Here is a 21,451-nt window from a genome sequence, read left to right on the forward strand (position 1 = left end):
ATTTGAATGTCAACTTCATAATATAGAAGAATTGTTTATTTAACCTATATATAATGTGGTTTGCTCAGCTGAGTTACAGAAACTCCTGCATCAGTTCTACAAGTGCAAAGCTTTATTAACACTGCCTGATGTTATTTAGATACACCTCAACATGAAACGAGAAGAAGGAAATCAGACAGCCCCTGTGGCATTTATTCTCCTGGACTTCAATAGTGATGATGTACCAATACTACTTTTCATACTGTTTCTACCAATCTACCTTGCAACCATGGCTGGAAACATCCTCATTATTATTCTAGTGATTCTTGATCAGCATCTTCACACACCCATGTATTTCTTCCTGGGAAACCTGTCATGCCTGGAGACTTGTTACAGCTCAACTGTCATGCCGAGGATGCTGGTCAGTTTTCTGACTGGAGACAGAACCATTTCTATTAATGGATGTTTTGCACAGCTATATTTCTTTGGGCTTCTTGCAACTACAGAATGCTACTTTCTAGCAGTGACGTCTTACGATCGCTACTTAGCAATATGTAAGCCATTGCATTATGCAATACTCATGAATGGAAGAATTTGCTTTCTGCTGATTGCTGGATCATGGATCAGTGGGTCACTACCTATCAATGTCATGATATTCTTGGTATCTCACCTGAGTTTCTGTGGTGCCAACAAAATAAACCATTTCTTCTGTGATTTCACCCCATTGATAAGACTTTCCTGCGATGACACCAAAGTGGCTGAAATGACAGCCTTCATTTTCTCCTCCATAGGCACTCTGCCCCCTCTTTTAATAACCGTGGCATCTTATGTTTGTATTATCAAGAGCATTTTAAGGATCCCATCCACCACTGGGAAACAGAAAGCATTTTCTACATGTTCCTCTCACCTGACCGTGGTTGCTTGCTTCTATGGCTCCCTGATGATAGTCTATGTATTACCAAACAAGAGTTATCTGAGTGAGTTGAAGAAAGTATTCTCTCTGTTCTATACTTTGCTCACCCCACTGGTCAACCCCCTTGTATACAGTTTGAGGAACAAAGAAGTGAAGGAAGCAATAAAGAATACTTTATTTAAGATGATTCATAGAATTCATTAAGATTGAGGATAATGTGGGGGACGATGAGCATGCTTCATTTACATAGATTTAACTATTTCAATGTTTTTCATTGTCTTCCATTATATCCGCATGATGTATTTAGTTGAAATCTTAATCAGGTAGGCATCTTTTGCATATGCTTTTTCTCATTGAAACTGCACTGCAAAATCTAGAGAAGCATGTGAGTTGCATTCTTATCCACAATCACATTTGGAAACACAAAATATTTTCATTGTGAAGAGCAGACCAATCAATTTTTTCATCCTTCCCTATTCTGAATTCTGAAGTAAGCCTCAACTGACAGTAGGACTCAAATCCTCTCATATGCCAGCCACTAGTATGACTTTCACAATCTCTCCTTCAAGCCCACTCCTTACTGAGGAGACAGTAAAGCCATTTCTGGACTATGCCACCCTAAACAGCAGGAGCAGTCGCAAATGACACAATGTTCAATAATACAATATAAATTCCATGCACACAGAAAACTGGGCTGTCAAGCAAAATAGTGAGATGTTAACCTATGCTGAAATTAATGTGCACTAGACTGAAAGTTTAACTCATTCTTTTCTGAGTTGGGATGAATAAAACGGAGTGAAAATTGTTCTGAAACTTCAACACAAGCATTTGTTTTGGTTGTTTTTGCCAACACTTGTTTCTTGATACCAGATTCCCTCCCACTAGGAGTCCCCTCAAAGCAATGCCCATCATTATATAGCATCATTCTATGGAAAAGCACCAGTCATTAGTTCTGTGAGGAAAAACATCACCCCCAAAATATATGAAATGGGTGTTCCAGTTTTGCAACGTACAAATGTGGAAACTAATTGGGGTGGATGTTTAGGCTCTTAATTATATATTTCTACTTGACATGCTAAATTTCTGTGATCAGAGAATGTATTTCTATAGATAAACTTATTTATTAATAATGTTTATATACAACCCTTCATGAATAAAGAAAGCAGGTGGGATCTGGAATGCTTTCATGTGAGCCCAGACTTGAAGTTTGGGGTAAACAGTCTAAAAATAGATTTACCATTTCATTTTATATTTCTGTGAGAACTAGGTATAAGTTATATTATGATAAGATCAGTTCTCCTGGCTGAAGGACTGCCATTTCAAACATGTGAGAGAAATAATGAGATGATAGCTGTTCATTCTTTCATTCTCCATGTTTATGCTCTGCCTCTTTCTCCCACCTGACCAATAGTCTCCCTTGAATAGAAACTTCATTTGCAATCAACAATGGCTCTTGGGGGCTTTTGTGTTCTGCTTGGCTTTCCCCACTGAGAATAAAAGAATAATGCAATTAACCTGGAATATGAGAGAGAATGTGTCTGTGAGACTGTGCAGATACAAATATAAATACAAATGAATATATTCAGTGTTTCGTAGCCTTCTTCTTAATAGTTTGGACATATCAATGGGTAAGCCAGAAAGACATCACCTGGACTTACAAACATCATGAAAGAAAGAACCTTCTAGAAATGGATGTGAAAAAGCAGGTACACTCAGATTTTAGGTAAATTGCTTAAAGTAGATTTTTAAAAATTCTACTCCTTCCAGGGATTTTTTTGACTCATTTAGGATCTTATTGAAGATTCCTCAGTGGGAACAATCTTTAATGAGAAGAGCAGCAATGTTTGGCATGTTTTTCTGAAATCCAGCTGTCCCCATTATTACTGCTATTCCCTGCAATGCACCCCATGTTCTCCCATGAATATCATGCTTTCATAATTCTTATTTTGATTCTATTATGTTTTACACTGTTTATGAGAAGGGAACTCAATTATGCATTTAAAAAAAACAAAACAAACAACATTGTTCAAAAGATGGATACAGTATCTGACATGAACATTTATGTTTTGGATTGCTGTTGACTAATTCCGTAAGAGTCCTTGACTCAGTATATTATTTGTTAGTTGTAGAAGACATGACTCCCTTTCTGCAGCCAATATAAAACCATTTATTTTGCAGTTTTGCACCCATGGTGAAACGTCCTTGCCATTACACCTGGGTAATTGAAACTACAGCACCAGCCACAGGAATTCTGTCTATTTTTCTTGAAACTGTGATACCTTTTATTTTCGACAGCAGCACAGACCTGAAAATCCCATCCATGGCAAAAGCTACTATCTACCTGCTCTTTTCAACACACTGCAGGTTAGATTTCTAGTTTAAAGGAACCGAGGCTATGATTTTTTTTTTTAAAGGAGGGGATAATAATCAGCAGCCAAAACATTTAGACTAACATTGGCTCAAAACTTCTATCATGAATCTCCCTTACAATGCACACACCTCCTTTTTCTTTTACACCACGCATAGGCAAACTCTGGCCCCCCCATATGTTTTGGAACTACAATTTCCATCATCCCTAGCTAACAAGACCAGTGGTCAGGGGTGATGGGAATTGTAGTTCCAAAACATCTGGAGGGCCGGAGTTTGCCTATGGCTGTTTTACACCTTACACCCATCCAACTTATCTATATTTCCTATGAAGTGCACACCTGTTTCCACATGTCTTAAGTTGCTTCTAGATGATTTAGAACCAAGAGTCATCTTGATTGCTTTGCACAAAGTTTGCAGAGAGGATAGACAGCATCAGGGAAGTTACACAATGTTGCAATTGTTATTCCACACATTTAAGAGCTGTTCCCCTTATTGTGGATTTGTGGGGAGCCAGATATGTTGCACAACAGCACAAGCCATCTCTTTCTTTTTTACTTTTGCACCCTGAATTTGCCAGTCAGTGATTGAATCCTACCCCCAAAAAATGGCAGTTTGAAAGTGCCCACCTTCGGAGTCAAGAATTTTCTGCAGATTTTATGCAGCCCATGAGAAGTGAACAAACATATTACATAGCAACTTGTCAAGAGATGCAGCAAAACCAATGCAAGTGCTGATTTAAAATGGCCCTGCTAAAAAAGATGTGTATATGGCACAATGGTGTATGTGTGTTGAGTGATGGTTGCTTAATTCTTGTGTGGGGATGGGGGTGGGTGGAAACCTACTTTTTCAATTACTCAGTATATTACTTCCTATCTATAGATGCAGCATTTGAAAAACTCAGAATGGCAAAACATAACAGGTATCACCGAAATCATTCTCCTGGGATTTAGGAATGTTGAGAACTTGAACATACTCCTCTTTTTGTTATTTCTAGCCATCTATATTGTGACTCTGTCTGGTAATCTCCTCATAGTTGTACTTGTCATGGCTGAGCAGCACCTTCACACTCCCATGTATTTCTTTCTGTCAAATTTGTCCTTCGTGGAGATATGCTACACCTCGACTATCTTACCAAGAATGCTGAACAGTTTTCTTACAGGGGACAAAACCATTTCTTTTGTGGGCTGCATCCTACAGATGCATATATTTTCCACCTTGGGAGCTACTGAATGTTACCTCTTGGCAGTGATGTCATATGATCGCTACCTAGCCATATGTAGACCATTGCATTATGTCACGCTTATGGACAACAGAACATGCATCCTGCTGGTTTCAGTCTCCTGGTTAATTGGGTCGCTGCTTATAACCATCTTAACATCTTTGTTGACCCAGCTCACTTTCTGCAGTCAATATCAAATTGACCATTTCTTTTGTGATTTTACACCTGTAGTAAGACTGTCTTGCAGTGATACCCGGGTTATTGAAACTGCAGCATTCATAACATCATCCATCGGAATTCTACCCACATTTCTCATAACTGTAACATCTTACATTTTTATCATCAGTACAATCCTAAAAATCCCATCTGTGACTGGGAGGCAAAAGGCCTTTTCTACTTGCTCTTCTCATCTCACTGTTGTTTCGGTTTTCTATGGATCTTTAACCTTTGTCTACATCTTACCAACAAGTGGTAAATTCAAAGATCTAAATAAGGTTTTCTCCTTCTTGTACACAATTCTAACTCCAATGGCAAATCCCTTCATATACAGCCTAAGGAACAAAGATGTAAAGGATATTCTTAGAAAAGCATTGTGCCAATTTGGGTTTTGTTCCTGTATTCATTGATATCAGAGAATACCAGAAATAAGCACTGGTGCAACTGCTGTTTGGACATTGTGGATTCCAATCCCCTCCCTGCATCACCCTGATTCAATACTGTTGCTTGGATTAGTAAAGTGGCTGTTGACTTGAATTCTCAGAAGATCATTCAATTGGTTGATCTGCAACCAATCCAAGTCTGAGTTGTTTCTATTTCCTCTCAGTTTTTAGTATGCTACTATATTGTCTTCATTGTAAAAATGGTTTAAGGTGTAAGTTTAATACGCATAAAATGCATTTTTGTAGGCATTGTGTTTGAAAACATTTTACAAGAAAAGTTTGCATTAGGCACAAGTGGCAAACTCTGATGCTGATGGAAGCAAGTTGCTTAGGATCTATCTGGCACTAGAAAAAGGAAAGTTTTTGGAACTGTATGAAGGACTTAAAAGAAGATGGGACCACATTGCTTGCTGTTAAAGAGCTATGTGTTACTTTGTATTTTGTTATGTTTCTTTGTAAATATTATAAGGCTGTGTCCAGTAAAGCTTTGAAACCCATTCTTGTGGTGGAGAGCTATTCTTATCTATCTATCTATCTATCTATCTATCTATCTATCTATCTATCCATCATCTCCCATCTTTTTCCCTGACAGGAAAAAGTAGTGCTAAAAGTATCAAAGCATATTTTTGTATGTATTTTTAAAATGGGTCATATGCAAACCACAATCATTTGATATGTCCTTGATATTACCTTCCAAAGTGACTTCAACATCATATATTCAAGTCTATTTTTTCTCCTAGATTCTGTATGATTTATTTAGATGCAACTGAAAAGCAATGAGAAAGCGAAATCAATCAAAGCCCATAACTTTCATCCTTATACTTGAATAAAGAAGATATTTGGGTTTTGTTTTCTATATTTTTTCTACATATCTAACTTGCAACCATGGCTGGAAACATCTTTATTATTATTCTAGTAATTCTTGATCAGTATTTTCACACACCCATGCATTTCTTCTTAGGAATCATATCCTGGCTGGAGACTTGCTACAGCTCAACCATCATGCCAAGGATGGCAATCAGCTTTCTTTAAGAATCAAGCAGGAGTAATGTGAAACAAAGCTGTCCCTCCTACTCTGCCTCTGCACTGTTTTGTGCTGAGCCACTTCTTGATAACTGTTCCATTTGTCTGCCATATGGGTCACTGAGTTTCTCTCACTTTCTGATCTCCCAACTCACTTACTTAGCTCTTCCTCATCCAGCCAGTCCCTGACACAAAGATTCAAATGGAACAAAGTTGTATGTCCATATTTAGCCAGCCAATGGCCATGTGACTTTATAATGTAGTATTTCATCTATCTTCCAATTTGGCGGCTTTCTTTTTGCCATGGCAAAGACCAAACTAACTAGTAATCAAGTAAAAAGCATGGAAATAAAATCAATAAGACTACAAAGAAAAACCAACACTACTAGACATAAACTAGTCCTAATGGAGAGAGAATGAAATTTCTAATTGGCATGCTGAATAGTGGTCCTGTATGAACATGGTGCAGCCCTGGAAGTCTCACTATGCTAGCCTAGAAGGATCATTCATGTCATATAAACCAGTATTCCAATTTATATTATGGAGAATGAAATGGGCAGATATCACTTAGTCAGAATACAGAATCTCGGCTTTGGATAACCCAGAAAGGTTTTTATAAATTATGAGTTCTAACAGATTTTTTTTTTTTTTGGTAGTATGCATATTTATGGATTTCTAAACTGTCCTTGAGCTTTAGATATCACAGGGTTCCCTTGAGTTAAACAAATCCATCAGGGATTTGCCAGGAAGGAAGTTATGGATATAGTGTTAGGAGAACCACTAATTTCCCTTATGATTTAGGCATTGACTTTTCTGTGTCGATTTCCCATTGAGATTTTGCAAGCAGATTAATAGGTTTGGATGCTTACATAAACTATGGAATGGTTGCATCTTGCAAGAGCTGACAAATATCAAGAAGAAATCCATCAAAATTTTCAGTGCAGCATCAGATTTTCAAGACTTCAGGGAAATCCTCCAGATTTATACTTGAAACTACTAGATGCAGAACAGTTGCTAACAAGACTTACATTCAAGATCTGACATGTGTTGGTCGTGCAGAAATGATGCTTGTGCAATTTTTTCTGTGAGACACATTTTGGTGTGATGCAGAGAGGAAAACCCATAATTCTTCAAGAATCTGGTTTGTTCTGGCTTTAAGGTAAGGAGCACAGTCAACTATTTAAGCACAATCCTATAATGTGTCTAATCAGTAGTAAATTCAACTAATTTCACTGGCGCTTACTCTCAGTTAAGCCAATATAGGATTTCAGCTTCCCTCACTTCAAAATAGCTCTGAGAAACGAAAGCAAACAAATACCTGGGAGTATTTACCATGTGGCTCTAATATTTGGCCTCTGGGAGGCATAGTTAAAATATTTTAATATTATATCATATTTTAACATACAAGACACATAGAGTTTAAATATATGGTTGGGAAAGGGTGTACCAGAACTGTGCAGGATCAGATCCCCCCACTTACCAGTTTTTAAGCAAGGGGATCTAATTGTGCTCCTTTGTGAGCAGATTCCCTATATGGAAAGGAAACTGCTCACAAAAGAAAAGCAACCAGTACTGAACAGCTTCCAGATTTCCTGGTTGAGAGTTGTTAAATGGGAAGATCCAATTCTGTGCAGTCCTTCTTCTAGGGTCAGCAAGAAGTAGAGGCCTGGCAGGAAAAGTTAGAGGTTGGGAAATAAAGGCATCCACCTGCACCCATACCTTGTCCCTTGAAGATGCAGCTGCCCAGTAGGTCCCTCCATTTTATGCTTCCTCCTCCTCCTTTCTCATGCTTGCCTCTCCTTCCTGCCTGAATTCTCACACCCTGCTGTTCAGGTTTTAATTTAAGAAGCCCAGGCAACTCTTTCACCATGAACCTAAATATGTCCAATCAGCTGCAATCTTTGGCTCCCAGATAGAGCCAATTTGCCTTGGGTCAACCTGGAAACTACTTATCCCTGCTGCATTTAACAAAGAGTCAACATACAGCTTAAAAATGCAGTCGGGAATGAAAGCACGAGCACTGTGAAGGATCAGATTCTCCCACTTCCTAGCTATTAAGCAGGAGGAGCCAATCATGTATGGTGCTGTTCCTTCACAAGCAGCTTCCCTACAAGCAAGGCAAGCCTCTCACAAAAAACCTAGTGATCAGCACTGTGCGAGGTTAAAATTTCCTGGTTAAGAGCTCATAACAGAGAGAGTTTGATCCTGTGCTATGCCACTTTAGAGGGCAGGAAGGAGGAGAGGCCAAGCAGGAAGATACCTCACACAGATACATTCTCTGTCAAAAAGGTAGCTGCCAAATGGGTTTTTTTGCTCTTTCTCCTTTTTCTACCTCATGACAGTCTCTCTTTCCTGCCTGAAACTCCACTCCCTGACAGCCCAGGACAAAGGGATCCACAGTTTCCCCAACCCAACTCAGCTGAAGCTTGGATCTCTCCAAATAGGTCATATTTAGCTCAGAATTTAAATCTCAGTCCAATCCTTTACACAGCCCTAGCCATTACCATTGTAATTCAATTTGTGTTTCACTTAATGTGAACCTCTGTTATATACACTGCTATTTGTTCTAGAAAAAGAGGTGCCGGAACTCACCATGAATGTCTCCCTTGCTGTCTTATAATGGCAATGGTGCCCACCTGAGAGGGGCCGGAACTGAGTTCCAGTGACTTCTGGTTGACAAAACCCCCTGGTCATATATACATGTCAATGTTTTTCTCAATCTTGTCTGTTCCCCTGCCCCCCAGATGTCAATGAAGAACAATGAGGAAGATGGAAATCAAACAGAGCCCATAACATTCATCCTCTTGGACTTTAATAATGAAGATCTGCAGGTTTTATTTTCTGTGCTGTTTCTACCTATCTACCTTGTGACCATGGCTGGAAACATCCTCATTATTCTATTAGTGGTGAATAATCAGCACCTCCACACACCCATGTATTTCTTCCTAGGAAATCTCTCCTGCCTCGAGACTTGCTATAGCTCAGCCATCATGCCGAGGATGCTGGTCAGTTTTCTGACTGGAGACAGAACCATTTCTGTTCATGGATGCTTTGCACAGCTGTATTTCTTTGGGTGTCTTGCAGGAACAGAATGTTACTTCCTAGCAGTGATGTCATATGATCGGTATTTAGCAATTTGCAAGCCACTGCATTATGTAATGCTCATGAATGGAAGAATTTGCATCATGCTTATTGTTGGATCATGGGTCAGTGGATCATTGGGTATTAGTGTCCTAATATATTTGGTATCTCAGCTAAGATTCTGTGGGCCCAACAAAATCAATCATTTTTTCTGTGATTTCACCCCCATGGTAAGACTTTCCTGCAATGAGACAGATTTGGTTGAACAGACAGCCTTCATTGTCTCCTCTTTAGCCACACTACCTCCTCTTCTAATAACTGTGTCATCTTATGTGTGCATTATCAAAAGCATTTTAAGAATCCCATCTACCATTGGTAAACAAAAGGCATTCTCTACATGTTCCTCTCACCTGACTGTGGTTGCTTGCTTCTATGGTTCACTGATGATAGTCTATGTCTTACCAAACATGAGTTCCTTAATGGACCTGAAGAAACTATTATCTTTGTTGTACACTATGCTCACCCCTCTGGTCAATCCCCTTGTGTACAGTCTGAGGAACAAAGAAATAAAAGATGCAGCAAAGAAAACTTTCAAGCTGCTTCAGAGAGCTCACTAAATTTCTGGTAGAAATGTGGAGTAGACCACTGCTACTATTGGCTTTATGATGTCAATGTTTTACTGGGACAGATTCTGATTAATTAACATATTTTGCCCCTTACTTCTTTATCAAAGCAGGAGTTCGACCTTGTATGAATTATATAGCTTAGCTTCATATTGGTATTGAGTCCAGCATCAAGAGAAAGGATTATAGAATTAATCCTTTGGTTTATTCTTGTGGTTTATCGTTGTGGTTGTGATTTACAACAAGAGAAACCTCGCATTGCATCATAAAACTATCTAAAAAGAAAAGAGGAATCTGAATCATATGTTGTCAGCCCATTGTTCCACTGTGTTGCCAATACTGATTGATGGCAGCTCTCCAGAATTTCAGGCAGGACTCTCTGCAAGACTTACGAGCAGATGCCTGGAACTAAACTTGGGATTTCCTGCAAACAACCACTGAACTATGGTCCTCCCCAAAATGCAAATTATACACCTAACTGCAACATTTTAAAAAGTAGCTGTCTTTCAAAATCAGCACATCTCCAAATTTTGCCATGCAGGCCTTTCAGCAAGTAATATGTACAAAAGACATACACTAGTAAAATTAAGATGGAAAGGTTTGTTATAGGCTTTTAAGGTGGATAAAAAAATAGCCTTCCAGGTGGAAAAATCGAAACTAGAAACAGAATTGTTAGAACCAAAAACCAAGGTACTTTCAAGAATGTATAACTTGCTGTTAAAATGGAATACTCAGGATGAAACGGTTAAATCAGCAATGATAAAATGGGCACAAGACATTGGCTATAATATTATGTTTGCTGACTGGGAACGGTTATGGACCACTGGTGTGAAATTTACGGCGTGCAATGCCCTGAAAGAAAATATTATGAAAATGATATACAGGTGTTACATGACCCCAGTCAAGCTTGCAAAAATATACCATTTGCCAGACAATAAGTGTTGGAAATGTAAAGAAACTGAGGGAACATTCTTTCACCTTTGGTGGACGTGCCCCAAGATTAAGGCTTTCTGGGAAATGATCTATAATGAACTGAAAAAGGTATTTAAATATACCTTCCCTAAGAAACCAGAGGCCTTCCTTTTGGGCATTGTCGGCCAAATGGTGCCAAAGAAGGACAGAACTTTCTTTATGTATGCGACAACAGCAGCAAGAATACTCATCGCAAAGTACTGGAAGACACAAGATTTACCCACCCTGGAAGAATGGCAGATGCAACTGATAGACTATATGGAATTGGCAGAAATGACTGGCAGAATCCGAGACCTGGGAGAAGAGATTGTGGAAGAGGACTGGAAGAAATTTAAGGACTATTTGCAAAAGTATTGTAAATTGTATGAATGTTAGAATGATGCAGGATATAAAGATAATATGGCATTAGTGACCTAGCTGAAAGGAGCATGAAAATAATTGAACTATAAGAACAAAGGTGAAATTTGAATAATATTATGTCAAGCTTAAATATTTAAACATTTGATAACAAAGTGTAAAATTGGAGACATAATAGTTGAAACGTACAATTTAAAATAAGTTTTGAGAAAAGGTGAAGTATTGCTGAGCAAGATTTTGTAAATGGGAACACAGAAAAGGGATATGTGAGGGAGTCAGAAAAGAGGGTTATGGAAATTTGGTGTATGAAATTGAACTATTTTTTATGTCTTTTATATGATTTTTTGTCCGTTGTTTTTCTTTTTTTTCTTGTGTATGTCTTTTTTCATTTTGGTGATGGTTTTTTTATTGTTTTTGGGTTGTGTATGTGAATGGTGTTATACTGTTTAAAACCTTTAATAAATATTTTATATAAAAAAAGGAAAGGTTTGTTATGTTAGGGGAAAGTGCTTTGCAAAAATATGTTACGTCAGAGAAGATTGTATGCAAAAATGTGTTTATTTAGAGAGAGTCAGACTACAATTCTTAAGCATTTTCATGATTACATATTATTTGTTCTGCTTTTAAAATACAAACTGCCTTGGACAAACAAACTGGCCACTGGAGTTAAGAATGGAAAAATGAGAAACTGAGAGAAACCAAAACTGAATGTTTTGCTCATTCCTCTTCACAGTGCTGGGGCAGGTGGAGCTGATGAACATGAAAATCACTATCTCTCTGGTCATCTCATCATTTTCTGAGTGAAAAGGGAGTGCAGTAGTATGAACCCTATTATCTGCATGGATTATCTGAAGAGAAGGGCTTTGTGTGTAAGAGTCTGTGTATATGTGGCAAATATTTTCACTCCTGAACACATTTTTGCTGGTTTCAGAGACAATGGAACAGACACTATAATTGATCCTCCTTAGCCCAATTCAACATGGAAATAAAAAATCATTTTTCTATTTTTTATCATCCTTCTTAGACAGACCAGACTTGCATATGTGACTGACCGCTACTCCCCATTTCCTGTCTTGAACCAATACACTTATGCTTCCTGTTATAAAGAAAAAAAACCCCTTCATATTGTATGTTTTAATCAATCTTAAACAAAGCTTAAACAAATTTGATGGGGGGGGGAAATGAGCTCAAACAAATTTAGCTTAAAGAAATTGTGTTCACAGCAGTGGTGGAGTGTAAGGTACCACTGCCTGGGGCAGGTGCACAGGGTGCCCCCCCCCCACCCAAGGGGACAAGGTGAAGAGGGAGCCTGCTATTCACAATACAATTTTTTTATGTTTTTATGTTATCCTCATTACTAGAGAACTGGGAGTTTCTTTGATCTCAACAAATCCATCAGTGATTTGCCAGGTAAAAGCTTTGACATTAGAAACACTAATAATTTCCCTCATGAGTCAGGTGTCTCCTCTGTGTTCATTTTCCTTTGAGATTTTACAAGCAGATGGATAGATGTGAATATTAACTTAAGCTATAGATTGATGATATTCAGCAGTAGCTAACCCATATCCACATATCCATAATCCGCATTTTCAAAGCAGCACTAGATGGCCACAAAATCTTCCAGATATATATTGAAACATACTGGATGTAAGACTGTTACTAGCAGGACATACATTAAGTTGATGCCTGTGGAAATAATGATACTTGTGCAATTATTTCCATGATCTACAATTTTGGGTAAATCAGAGGAAAACTCAGAATTCATCTGGAATCTGGTGAATTCTGGCTTTAAGGTAAGGAGCACATGAAACTCTTCCAGGCAAAATCCTCTATAAGTTTCTTCAATAGTATGTTTCGCTAACTGCAGTGAGACTTACCCCAAGTTAAGTGAGCATAGGATTTCTGTGTTTTGTTTTGTTTTTTTAAAAAACAAAAACCTGTAGTTCTCAGAAACTAAGGAATAGACTTCCCCAAAAGCTTTATGCAGCCCCTCCCATCCACTTAGTGGCTCAGATGGTTCTGGATTTGTCTTTGGATTAGAAGCTCTACTGACTGTTGCACAAACTGACATTGAATTCAAAATAAAAAAATTCCTTCCAGTAGCACCTTAAAGACCAACTAAGTGCTACTGGAAGGAATTTTTTTATTTTGACTATGGCAGACCAACACGGCTACCTATCTGTAATTGAATTCAAAGTGATTTGCTTAAGAGTAGATATGTATTGGATTGGATTATGCTGTAAGTGTGTTAGAGATTTGACTATAAAAATAGCAGCGGATAGCTTGTGTCAATGATATCATATTTGGATCGCTGTTGTCAGTGCTGTGATGTAACCCAATACAGAGAGTTTTGTTTGCTTAAATGCGGGTTGAGTACAAGCTACCACCCTTTAGCATGTCATTGATATAATCCTATGAATTAAAGTGAATCCAGAATCAAATGCTCAAGTCGAATTCTTTCCTAATAATGTCTTATTTATTTAGATGCAACTGAAAAACAGTGATAGAGATGGAAATCAAACAGAAACCATAATGTTTATCCTCTTGGACTTTAATAATGAAGATCTGTGGGTTTTATTTTCCATACTGTTTCTGCCTATTTACCTTGTGACCATGGCTGGGAACATCCTCATTGTTATTCTAGTAGTCCTTGATCAGCATCTTCACACACCCATGTATTTCTTCCTGGGAAACCTGTCCTGCCTGGAGACCTGCTACAGCTCAACCATCATGCCAAGGATGCTGGTCAGTTTTCTGTCTGGGGACAGATCCATTTCTGTTCATGGATGCTTTGCACAGCTATATTTCTTTGGGTTTCTTGCAGCTACAGAATGTTACTTTCTAGCAGTGATGTCTTATGATCGTTACTTAGCAATTTGCAGGCCACTGCATTATGTGATGCTCATGGATGGCAGAATTTGCATCATGCTCATTGCTGGGTCTTGGATCACTGGCTCATTGGGTATCAGCATCATAATATTTTTGGTATCTCAGCTGAGATTCTGTGGTCCCAACAAAATCGATCATTTCTTCTGTGATTTAACCCCTGTGATAAGACTCTCCTGCGATAAGACTGATTTAGTTGAAATGACAGCCTTCATAATCTCCTCTATAGGCACTCTGCCACCTCTTCTAATAACCATATCGTCTTATGTTGGCATCATCAAAAACATTATAAGAATCCCATCTACCACTGGTAAACAAAAGGCATTCTCTACATGCTCCTCTCACCTGACTGTGGTTGCTTGCTTCTATGGTTCGCTGATGATAGTCTATGTCTTACCAAATATGAGTTCACTGAGTGATTTGAAAAAACTTTTTTCTCTGTTCTACACTCTGCTCACCCCACTGGTCAACCCCATTATATACAGTTTGAGGAACAAGGAGGTAAAGGATGCAGCAAAGAAAACTTTCAAGCTGCTTCACAGAACTGATTAGAATTCAGGTCAAAAAGTGTGGAGAACATTGACTGCATTGGCTTCACAATATGAATGCTTACAAAAACAGGTCATTAATGTAATTAATTAATGTATTTTGCCTCTGCCTTGTTTATCAAGGAAGGAATTTGAAAAAATAATAATTTTGTTTGACATGAATTTTACAGTTTGGTTTCATAATGGTTATTGAATGCAGCATTGTTGTGTTTTGCAATGAAAGAAAGAAACAATCTCACAGCACGTCACAAAATTTCCCAGAAATAACAAAGGAAGGTGACCAATATAGAGTCCAGAGTTTCAGGCACTATGGTGGTTCCCAAATATGTAACATATAACTCTAGAATTCTAAATGCCTATCATATGTGATGCTATTCAAGCTGGCTTTGGGCAGCTAAGAAACAGGAAGTTTGGGGGCATAGACAGATTGCTGTTGACTTTTTGACTGCAGGAAGGATCAATGTGTAATTCCAAGCAAGCAACAAATGCACATCATTTGTTGACAATATGTGTGGTCAGAAAGGGTAAAGTCTGTCAACTGTTAAGTGTAAAACAAAAGAAGAGAATTAGTATGAATAAGAACTTGTAAGTGATTCTGAAATAATACAATAATCTTTCATAACAAAATACACAGGCACCTACACATATCAGAGAAGTAACTGAGAAGTCAAATAATGTGAGAGCATGCAAATGGTTGAAAATAGAAAAATAGGTGGTTCTGAAAATGGAAGGGAAATTGCTAAAGACTTAAAAAGAGAGCTGATGGATAATACCAAACTCCTTGTTGACAATGGGTTCAAGAGTCTGTTCCCTCCATTCTGTTAGGGTAAGGAACACACACATACACATACACACACACACACACAGGCTTTGAACTATTCACAGGCACTTTATGGAAATTCTTAATGGACTTCTAAGATTTGGGGCTTTTAGAGTTAGGAAAGAGGTGGATGAAACCCAAATTTGAAGGGTTGATGCAAGACCTGAAGAAATTAATTTCTGGCCCTCAAAAGTCCCACAATTTTAGTGAGAGAATAATTCATTTTGATTCTCATTTAAATGTGAACTTACCAAATTCACCCTTTCTGAAATAATACGTGAACCAAAACATTGCCATCTTTAAAAATCCTCCCTTCTATGAATTTTGCAATGCACTTCTGACGTCACATAATATATACAAGAAGGCATATACTTAGTGAAAATATGCATTATGTTAGGGGTAATTTATTTGCAAATATGTGTATGTTGGAGATAATTGCATAGAAAAATGTTTGTATTTTGAGTAATTCTCAATAATTTTAAGAAGAGCCTGCTGCGTCAGGCCTTTGGCATCTAGTCCAGCATCCTGTTTTCACGATGGCCAACCAGATGGCTGTAGGAATCCACCAAGCAAGATTCAAGCACAACAGCATTCACCTCACCTATGGTTTCCAGCAAGTGGTATTCAGAAGCATTGCTGCCTCCAACTGTGAAAGGCAGAGCATGAATTTGTCTAATTCTCTTCTAAAGCCATCCATGTTGGTGAGTATCATCACATCCTGTGGAAGCAGGCAACTACGCACTGCATAAAAAAGTGATTTCTTTTATTTCTCCTCAATCTTTAAACAATCAGTTTCATAGCATGTCCACAAGTTCTATTGTCAATAAGACTTCTTAAAATTAAATTGTAAACTGATGTGGAATTTTGGAAAACTGAAGCTATGACTGGGAAATTGAGAAACTGTGACTGAATGATGTTTATTCCCAGTTATGGTGCTGCAGTAGATAAAACCCACTACTGTGATGGTGGTGGAAATAATTTCCTATCTGATAATCAACTCCCTCTTTCCATGAGCACAAACAGGGCAATAACTTCCTTCCTCGGATTATCTGCATGGATTATCTGAAGGTACGGGTTGTGTGTATGCTATATGTATGTTTGAACAATAGTGTAGGGTTTTCTTGGGGGGGGGGATATGAATAGTGGCAAGTAAAATAAATAAAAAGGCAAAGCAAATATCTTAAACATGCAGAATGATCAGTAGCTTCTGCCTGGTTTGAGCAACCTGGCTTGCATAAAAAATAACAGATCTCACATAGATGGAATCCTGATCTAAATTGGATGATGTGAGTTTTGAACAGATTTCTTCATGGAATTCATTGCAATTGCCCAAGAGAATATGCCAGAAATCAAAGGGGAATCGTTGATTTCCCTTGTGCTTTCTATTTTTTCTTCTCCATGTTCATATCCCAGTGAGATTTTTCAGACTTATAAATAGAACTGAGAGGTTAATTTATGTTATAGATTATATTCAGTAATGGATGGCACCTCTGAAGAAGACAGCTATCTACATATTTATTATAACAGAAGATTGCAAAACCTTCAAGAAAATCTTTGAGATAGATGGATTTCAGGACTCTCTGTAAGACTTTCCAGCAGATGTCAAGAACTGAACGTGGAATTTTCTGCATACAATATGCAACATATACACCTTCGGTTCAGCAGATGGATAGATGTTAATGTTAACATAAGCTATAGATTGTGTGTATCTGAAGAAGTGTGCTTGCACACGAAAGCTCATACCAAGAACTAACTTAGTTGGTCTTAAAGGTGCTACTGGAAGGATTTTTTTATTTTGACTATAGATTGATGGCATTCAGCAACAGCTGAGCCATATCCACAAGAGATGTATCCACATTTTCAGAGCAGCACTACAGGTGATGGTCAAAAAATCTTCCTGATATACCTTTGGGTATAGGGCGGTATAGAAATTAAATAAGTAGTAGTAATAATAATAATAATAATAATAATAATAATAATAATAACTGATTTTTTTTTAAAGTTGCTGTCTCTCAAAATTAGCACATCTCCAAATTTTGCAATGCAGACCTTTCACCAAGTAACAGGTACAAAAATGCATTCATTAGTAAAAATAAGATGGAAATATTTATTATATGAGAGGAAAGTGCTTTGCAAAAATCTGTCATGTTAGAGAAGAATGCATGGAAATGGAATGGAAAAATGAGAAACTGAGAGAAACCAAAACTGAATGTTTTGCTCATTCCTCTTCACAGTGCTGGGGCAGGTGGAGCTGATGAACATGAAAATCACTATCTCTCTGGTCATCTCATCATTTTCTGAGTGAAAAGGGAGTACAGTGGTATGAACCCCCCTTCTATTACCTGCATGGATTATCTGAAGAGAAGGGCTTTCTGTGTAAGAGGCTGTGTATGTGTGGCAAATATTTTCACTCCTGAACACATTTTTGCACCCGTTTTTGCTGGTTTCAGAGACAATGGAAACCAATGAAAACCCTATAGTTGGTCCTACTTAGCCCAATTCAACATGGGAATAAAAAGCATCTGTTTTTTAATATCCTTCATAGACAAGCCAGGCTTGCATATGAGACTGATTGCTACTCTCCATTTCCTGTTTAGAACTAGTACCCTTATGCTTCCTGTTATATATAAATAAACCCTTCACATTGTATGTTTTAATCAATCTTAAACAAAGCATAAACAATTTAGCTTAAACAAATTGTGTTCACAGCAGTGCCGAAGAATAAGGTCCCACTGCCTGGGGCAGGCACATGGGGTAATCCCCCCCAAGGCGACAAGGCGCAGAGGGAACCTGCTGCAGCTTGCTTTGCAAAGTGATTATGCTGCTCCTCATTACTAGATAACTGGGTGTTTCTTGGATCTCAACAAATCCATCAGTGATTTCCCTGGAAGAAAGCTATTACAGTAGACATAGGAGTGCCACTAATTTCCCTCATGAATCGGGTGTCTCCTCTGTGTTCATTCTCCTTTGAGATTTTACAGATGGATAGACGTGAATGTTAATATAAGTTATATATTGATGGCATTCAGCAATAGTTGACCCATATCCACAAGAGATGTATCCACATTTTCAGAGCAGCACTAGATGGTCACAAAATCTTAGTGATATATATTGAAACATACTGGATGATACTAGCAAGACATATATTAAGTTGATGCCCTTTGGAAATAAATAACGATACTTGTGAAATATTTCCATGACCTACGATTCTGGGTGATGCAGAGGAAAACTCAGAATTCATCAAGAATCTGGTGAATTCTGGCTTCAAGGTAAGGGGCACATGAAACTCTTCCAGGCAAATCCTCTATAGGTTTTTTCAATAGTAAGTTCTGCTAACAGCATTGAGACTTAGTCCAAGTTAAGTGAACATAGGATTTCAGCTTTTTAATGATTATTATTTAACTCTCAGAAACATAAACTTCCCCGAAAGCTTTATGCAGCCCCTATCATCCAACCAGTGGCTTAGATTGTGCTAGATTTGTTTTTGGATTAGAAGCTCTACCGACTGCTGCACAAATTGACATTGAATTCAAAGTCATTTGCTTAAGAGTAGATATGTATCGTACAGTATTGGATTACACTATAAATGTGCCAGAGATTTAATTCTAAAAATAGCAGTGAATAGCATGCATCAATCATATCATAGCTGAATCATTGTCAATGTTGTGATGTATCCCGAAACAGAAATACAGTCATACCTCATGTTGCGAATGCTGCGGGTTGTGTGTTTTTGGGTTACGGGCACGCCAAACCCGGATGCACCGGAATGGGTTACTTCCAGATTTCGGCAATCACACATGCGCAGATACTCTAAATGTCACTTTGCGCATGTGCAAAAGTGCCGAATCGCGTCACGCGTGTGCGCAGACACAGCAATGCGGGTTGCGAGTGCTCTGGGTTGCGAACGTGCCTCCCGCATGGATCACATTCGCAACCCGAGGTTCCACTGTAGAGAATTTTGTTTGCTTAAATGCGGGTTGTGTACAAACCCCCAGCCTTTTGAATGTCATTGATATAATCCTATGAATTAAAGTGAATTCAGCATCAAATACTCAACTCTAATTCTTTCTTGATATTGTCTTATTTATATAGATGCAACTGAAAAACAATGATATAGATGGAAATCAAACAGAGCCCATAATGTTTATCCTCTTGAACTTTAAGAATGAAGATTTGTGGGTTTTATTTTCCATACTGTTTCTGCCTGTTTACCTTGCAACCATAGCTGGGAACATCCTCATTGTTATTCTAGTGATTCTTGATCAGCGTCTTCACACACCCATGTATTTCTTCCTGGGAAACCTGTCCTGCCTGGAAACCTGTTACAGCTCAACCATCATGCCAAGGATGCTGGTCAGTTTTCTGACTGGAGACAGAACTATTTCTATTAAAGGGTGCTTTACACAGCTGTATTTCTTTGGGTCTCTTGCAGCTGCAGAATGTTACTTACTAGCAGTGATGTCATATGATCGCTATTTAGCAATATGCAGGCCACTGCATTATGTGACGCTCATGGATGGCAGAATTTGCATCATGCTCATTGCTGGGTCTTGGATCAGTGGCTTTTTGGGTATGAACATTGTACTATATTTCGTATCTCAGCTGAGATTCTGTGGGCCCAACAAAATCAATCATTTTTTCTGTGATTTAACCCCCATGGTAAGACTTTCCTGCAATGACACTGATTTGGTTGAAAAGACTGCCTTCATTGTCTCCTTTGTAGCCATACTACCCCCTCTTGTAATAACTGTGTCATCTTATGTTTGCATTATCAAAAAAATTATAAGAATCCCATCTACCACTGGTAAACAAAAGGCATTCTCTACATGCTCCTCTCACCTGACTGTGGTTGCTTGCTTCTATGGTTCACTGACGATAGTCTATGTCTTACCAAATATGAGTTCACTGAGTTATTTGAAAAAACTTTTTTCTCTGTTCTACACTCTGCTCACCCCACTGGTCAACCCCATTATATACAGTTTGAGGAACAAGGAGGTAAAGGATGCAGCAAAGAAAACTTTCAAGCTGCTTCACAGAACAGATTAGAATTCAGGTCAAAAAGTGTGGAGAACATTGACTGCATTGGCTTCACAATATGAATGCTTACAAAAACAGGTCATTAATGTAATTAATTAATGTATTTTGCCTCTGCCTTGTTTATCAAGGAAGGAATTTGAAAAAAATAATAATTTTGTTTGACATGAATTTTACAGTTTGGTTTCATATTGGTTATTGAATGCAGCATTGCTGTGTTTTGCAATGAAAGAAAGAAACAATCTCACAGCACATCACAAAATTTCCCAGAAATAACAAAGGAAGGTGACCAATATAGAGTCCAGAGTTTCAGGCACTATGGTGGTTCCCAAATATGTAACATATAACTCTAGAATTCTAAATGCCTATCATATGTGATGCTATTCAAGCTGGCTTTGGGCAGCTAAGAAACAGGAAGTTTAGGGGCATAGACAGATTGCTGTTGACTTTTTGACTGCAGGAAGGATCAATGTATAATTCCAAGCAAGCAACAAATGTACATCATTTGTTGACAATATGTGTGGTCAGAAAGGGTAAGGTCTGTCAACTGTTAAGTGTAAAACAAAGGAGGAGAATTAGTATGAATAAGAACTTGTAAGTGATTCTGAAATAATACAATAATCTTTCATAACAAAATACACAGGCACCTACACATATCAGAGAAGTAACTGAGAAGTCAAATAATGTGAGAGCATGCAAATGGTTGAAAATAGAAAAATAGGTGGTTCTGAAAATGGAAGGGAAATTGCTAAAGACTTAAAAAGAGAGCTGATGGATAATACCAAACTCCTTGTTGACAATGGGTTCAAGAGTCTGTTCCCTCCATTCTATTAGGGTAAAGAACACACACACACACACACACACACATACACACACAGGCTTTGAACTATTCACAGGAACTTTATGGAAATTCTTTATAGACTTATAAGAATTGGGGGTTTTGGAGTTAGGGAAGAGGTGGATGAAA

General features: G+C 38.1%; 3 protein-coding genes and 1 pseudogene across 4 annotated transcripts; all 4 read left to right on the forward strand.

Moving 5' to 3' along the window:
• Positions 1–166: 166 nt before the first annotated feature.
• Positions 167–5,107, forward strand: LOC308460777 (olfactory receptor 2AP1-like; the record flags this gene model as incomplete). The annotated part of the gene is made up of 2 exons (XM_080977301.1): positions 167–1,072; positions 4,142–5,107. Exons 1-2 carry the CDS (start codon positions 269–271, stop codon positions 5,105–5,107), a joined length of 1,770 nt encoding a protein of 589 aa, XP_080833427.1. The 5' UTR covers positions 167–268.
• A 3,756-nt stretch (positions 5,108–8,863) lies between these two features.
• On the forward strand, positions 8,864–9,861 carry LOC308461483 (olfactory receptor 6F1-like; annotated as a pseudogene). The gene has a single exon. The product of its transcript is annotated as an olfactory receptor 6F1-like (transcript).
• Positions 9,862–13,809: 3,948 nt separating this feature from the next.
• On the forward strand, positions 13,810–14,634 carry LOC308460778 (olfactory receptor 11H6-like; the record flags this gene model as incomplete). Its single annotated transcript, XM_080977302.1, has 1 exon — positions 13,810–14,634. One exon carries the CDS (start codon positions 13,810–13,812, stop codon positions 14,632–14,634), a length of 825 nt encoding a protein of 274 aa, XP_080833428.1.
• Positions 14,635–15,986: 1,352 nt separating this feature from the next.
• LOC308460779 (olfactory receptor 6B1-like) lies at positions 15,987–20,496 on the forward strand (the record flags this gene model as incomplete). Its single annotated transcript, XM_080977303.1, has 2 exons — positions 15,987–16,070; positions 19,543–20,496. 2 exons carry the CDS (start codon positions 15,987–15,989, stop codon positions 20,494–20,496), a joined length of 1,038 nt encoding a protein of 345 aa, XP_080833429.1.
• Between the last annotated feature and the right edge of the window lie 955 nt (positions 20,497–21,451).

The sequence above is a fragment of the Podarcis pityusensis genome, assembly GCF_964106645.2.
Source record: "Podarcis pityusensis genome assembly, chromosome: 13".
NCBI classification, from domain to species: Eukaryota; Metazoa; Chordata; class Lepidosauria; order Squamata; family Lacertidae; genus Podarcis; species Podarcis pityusensis.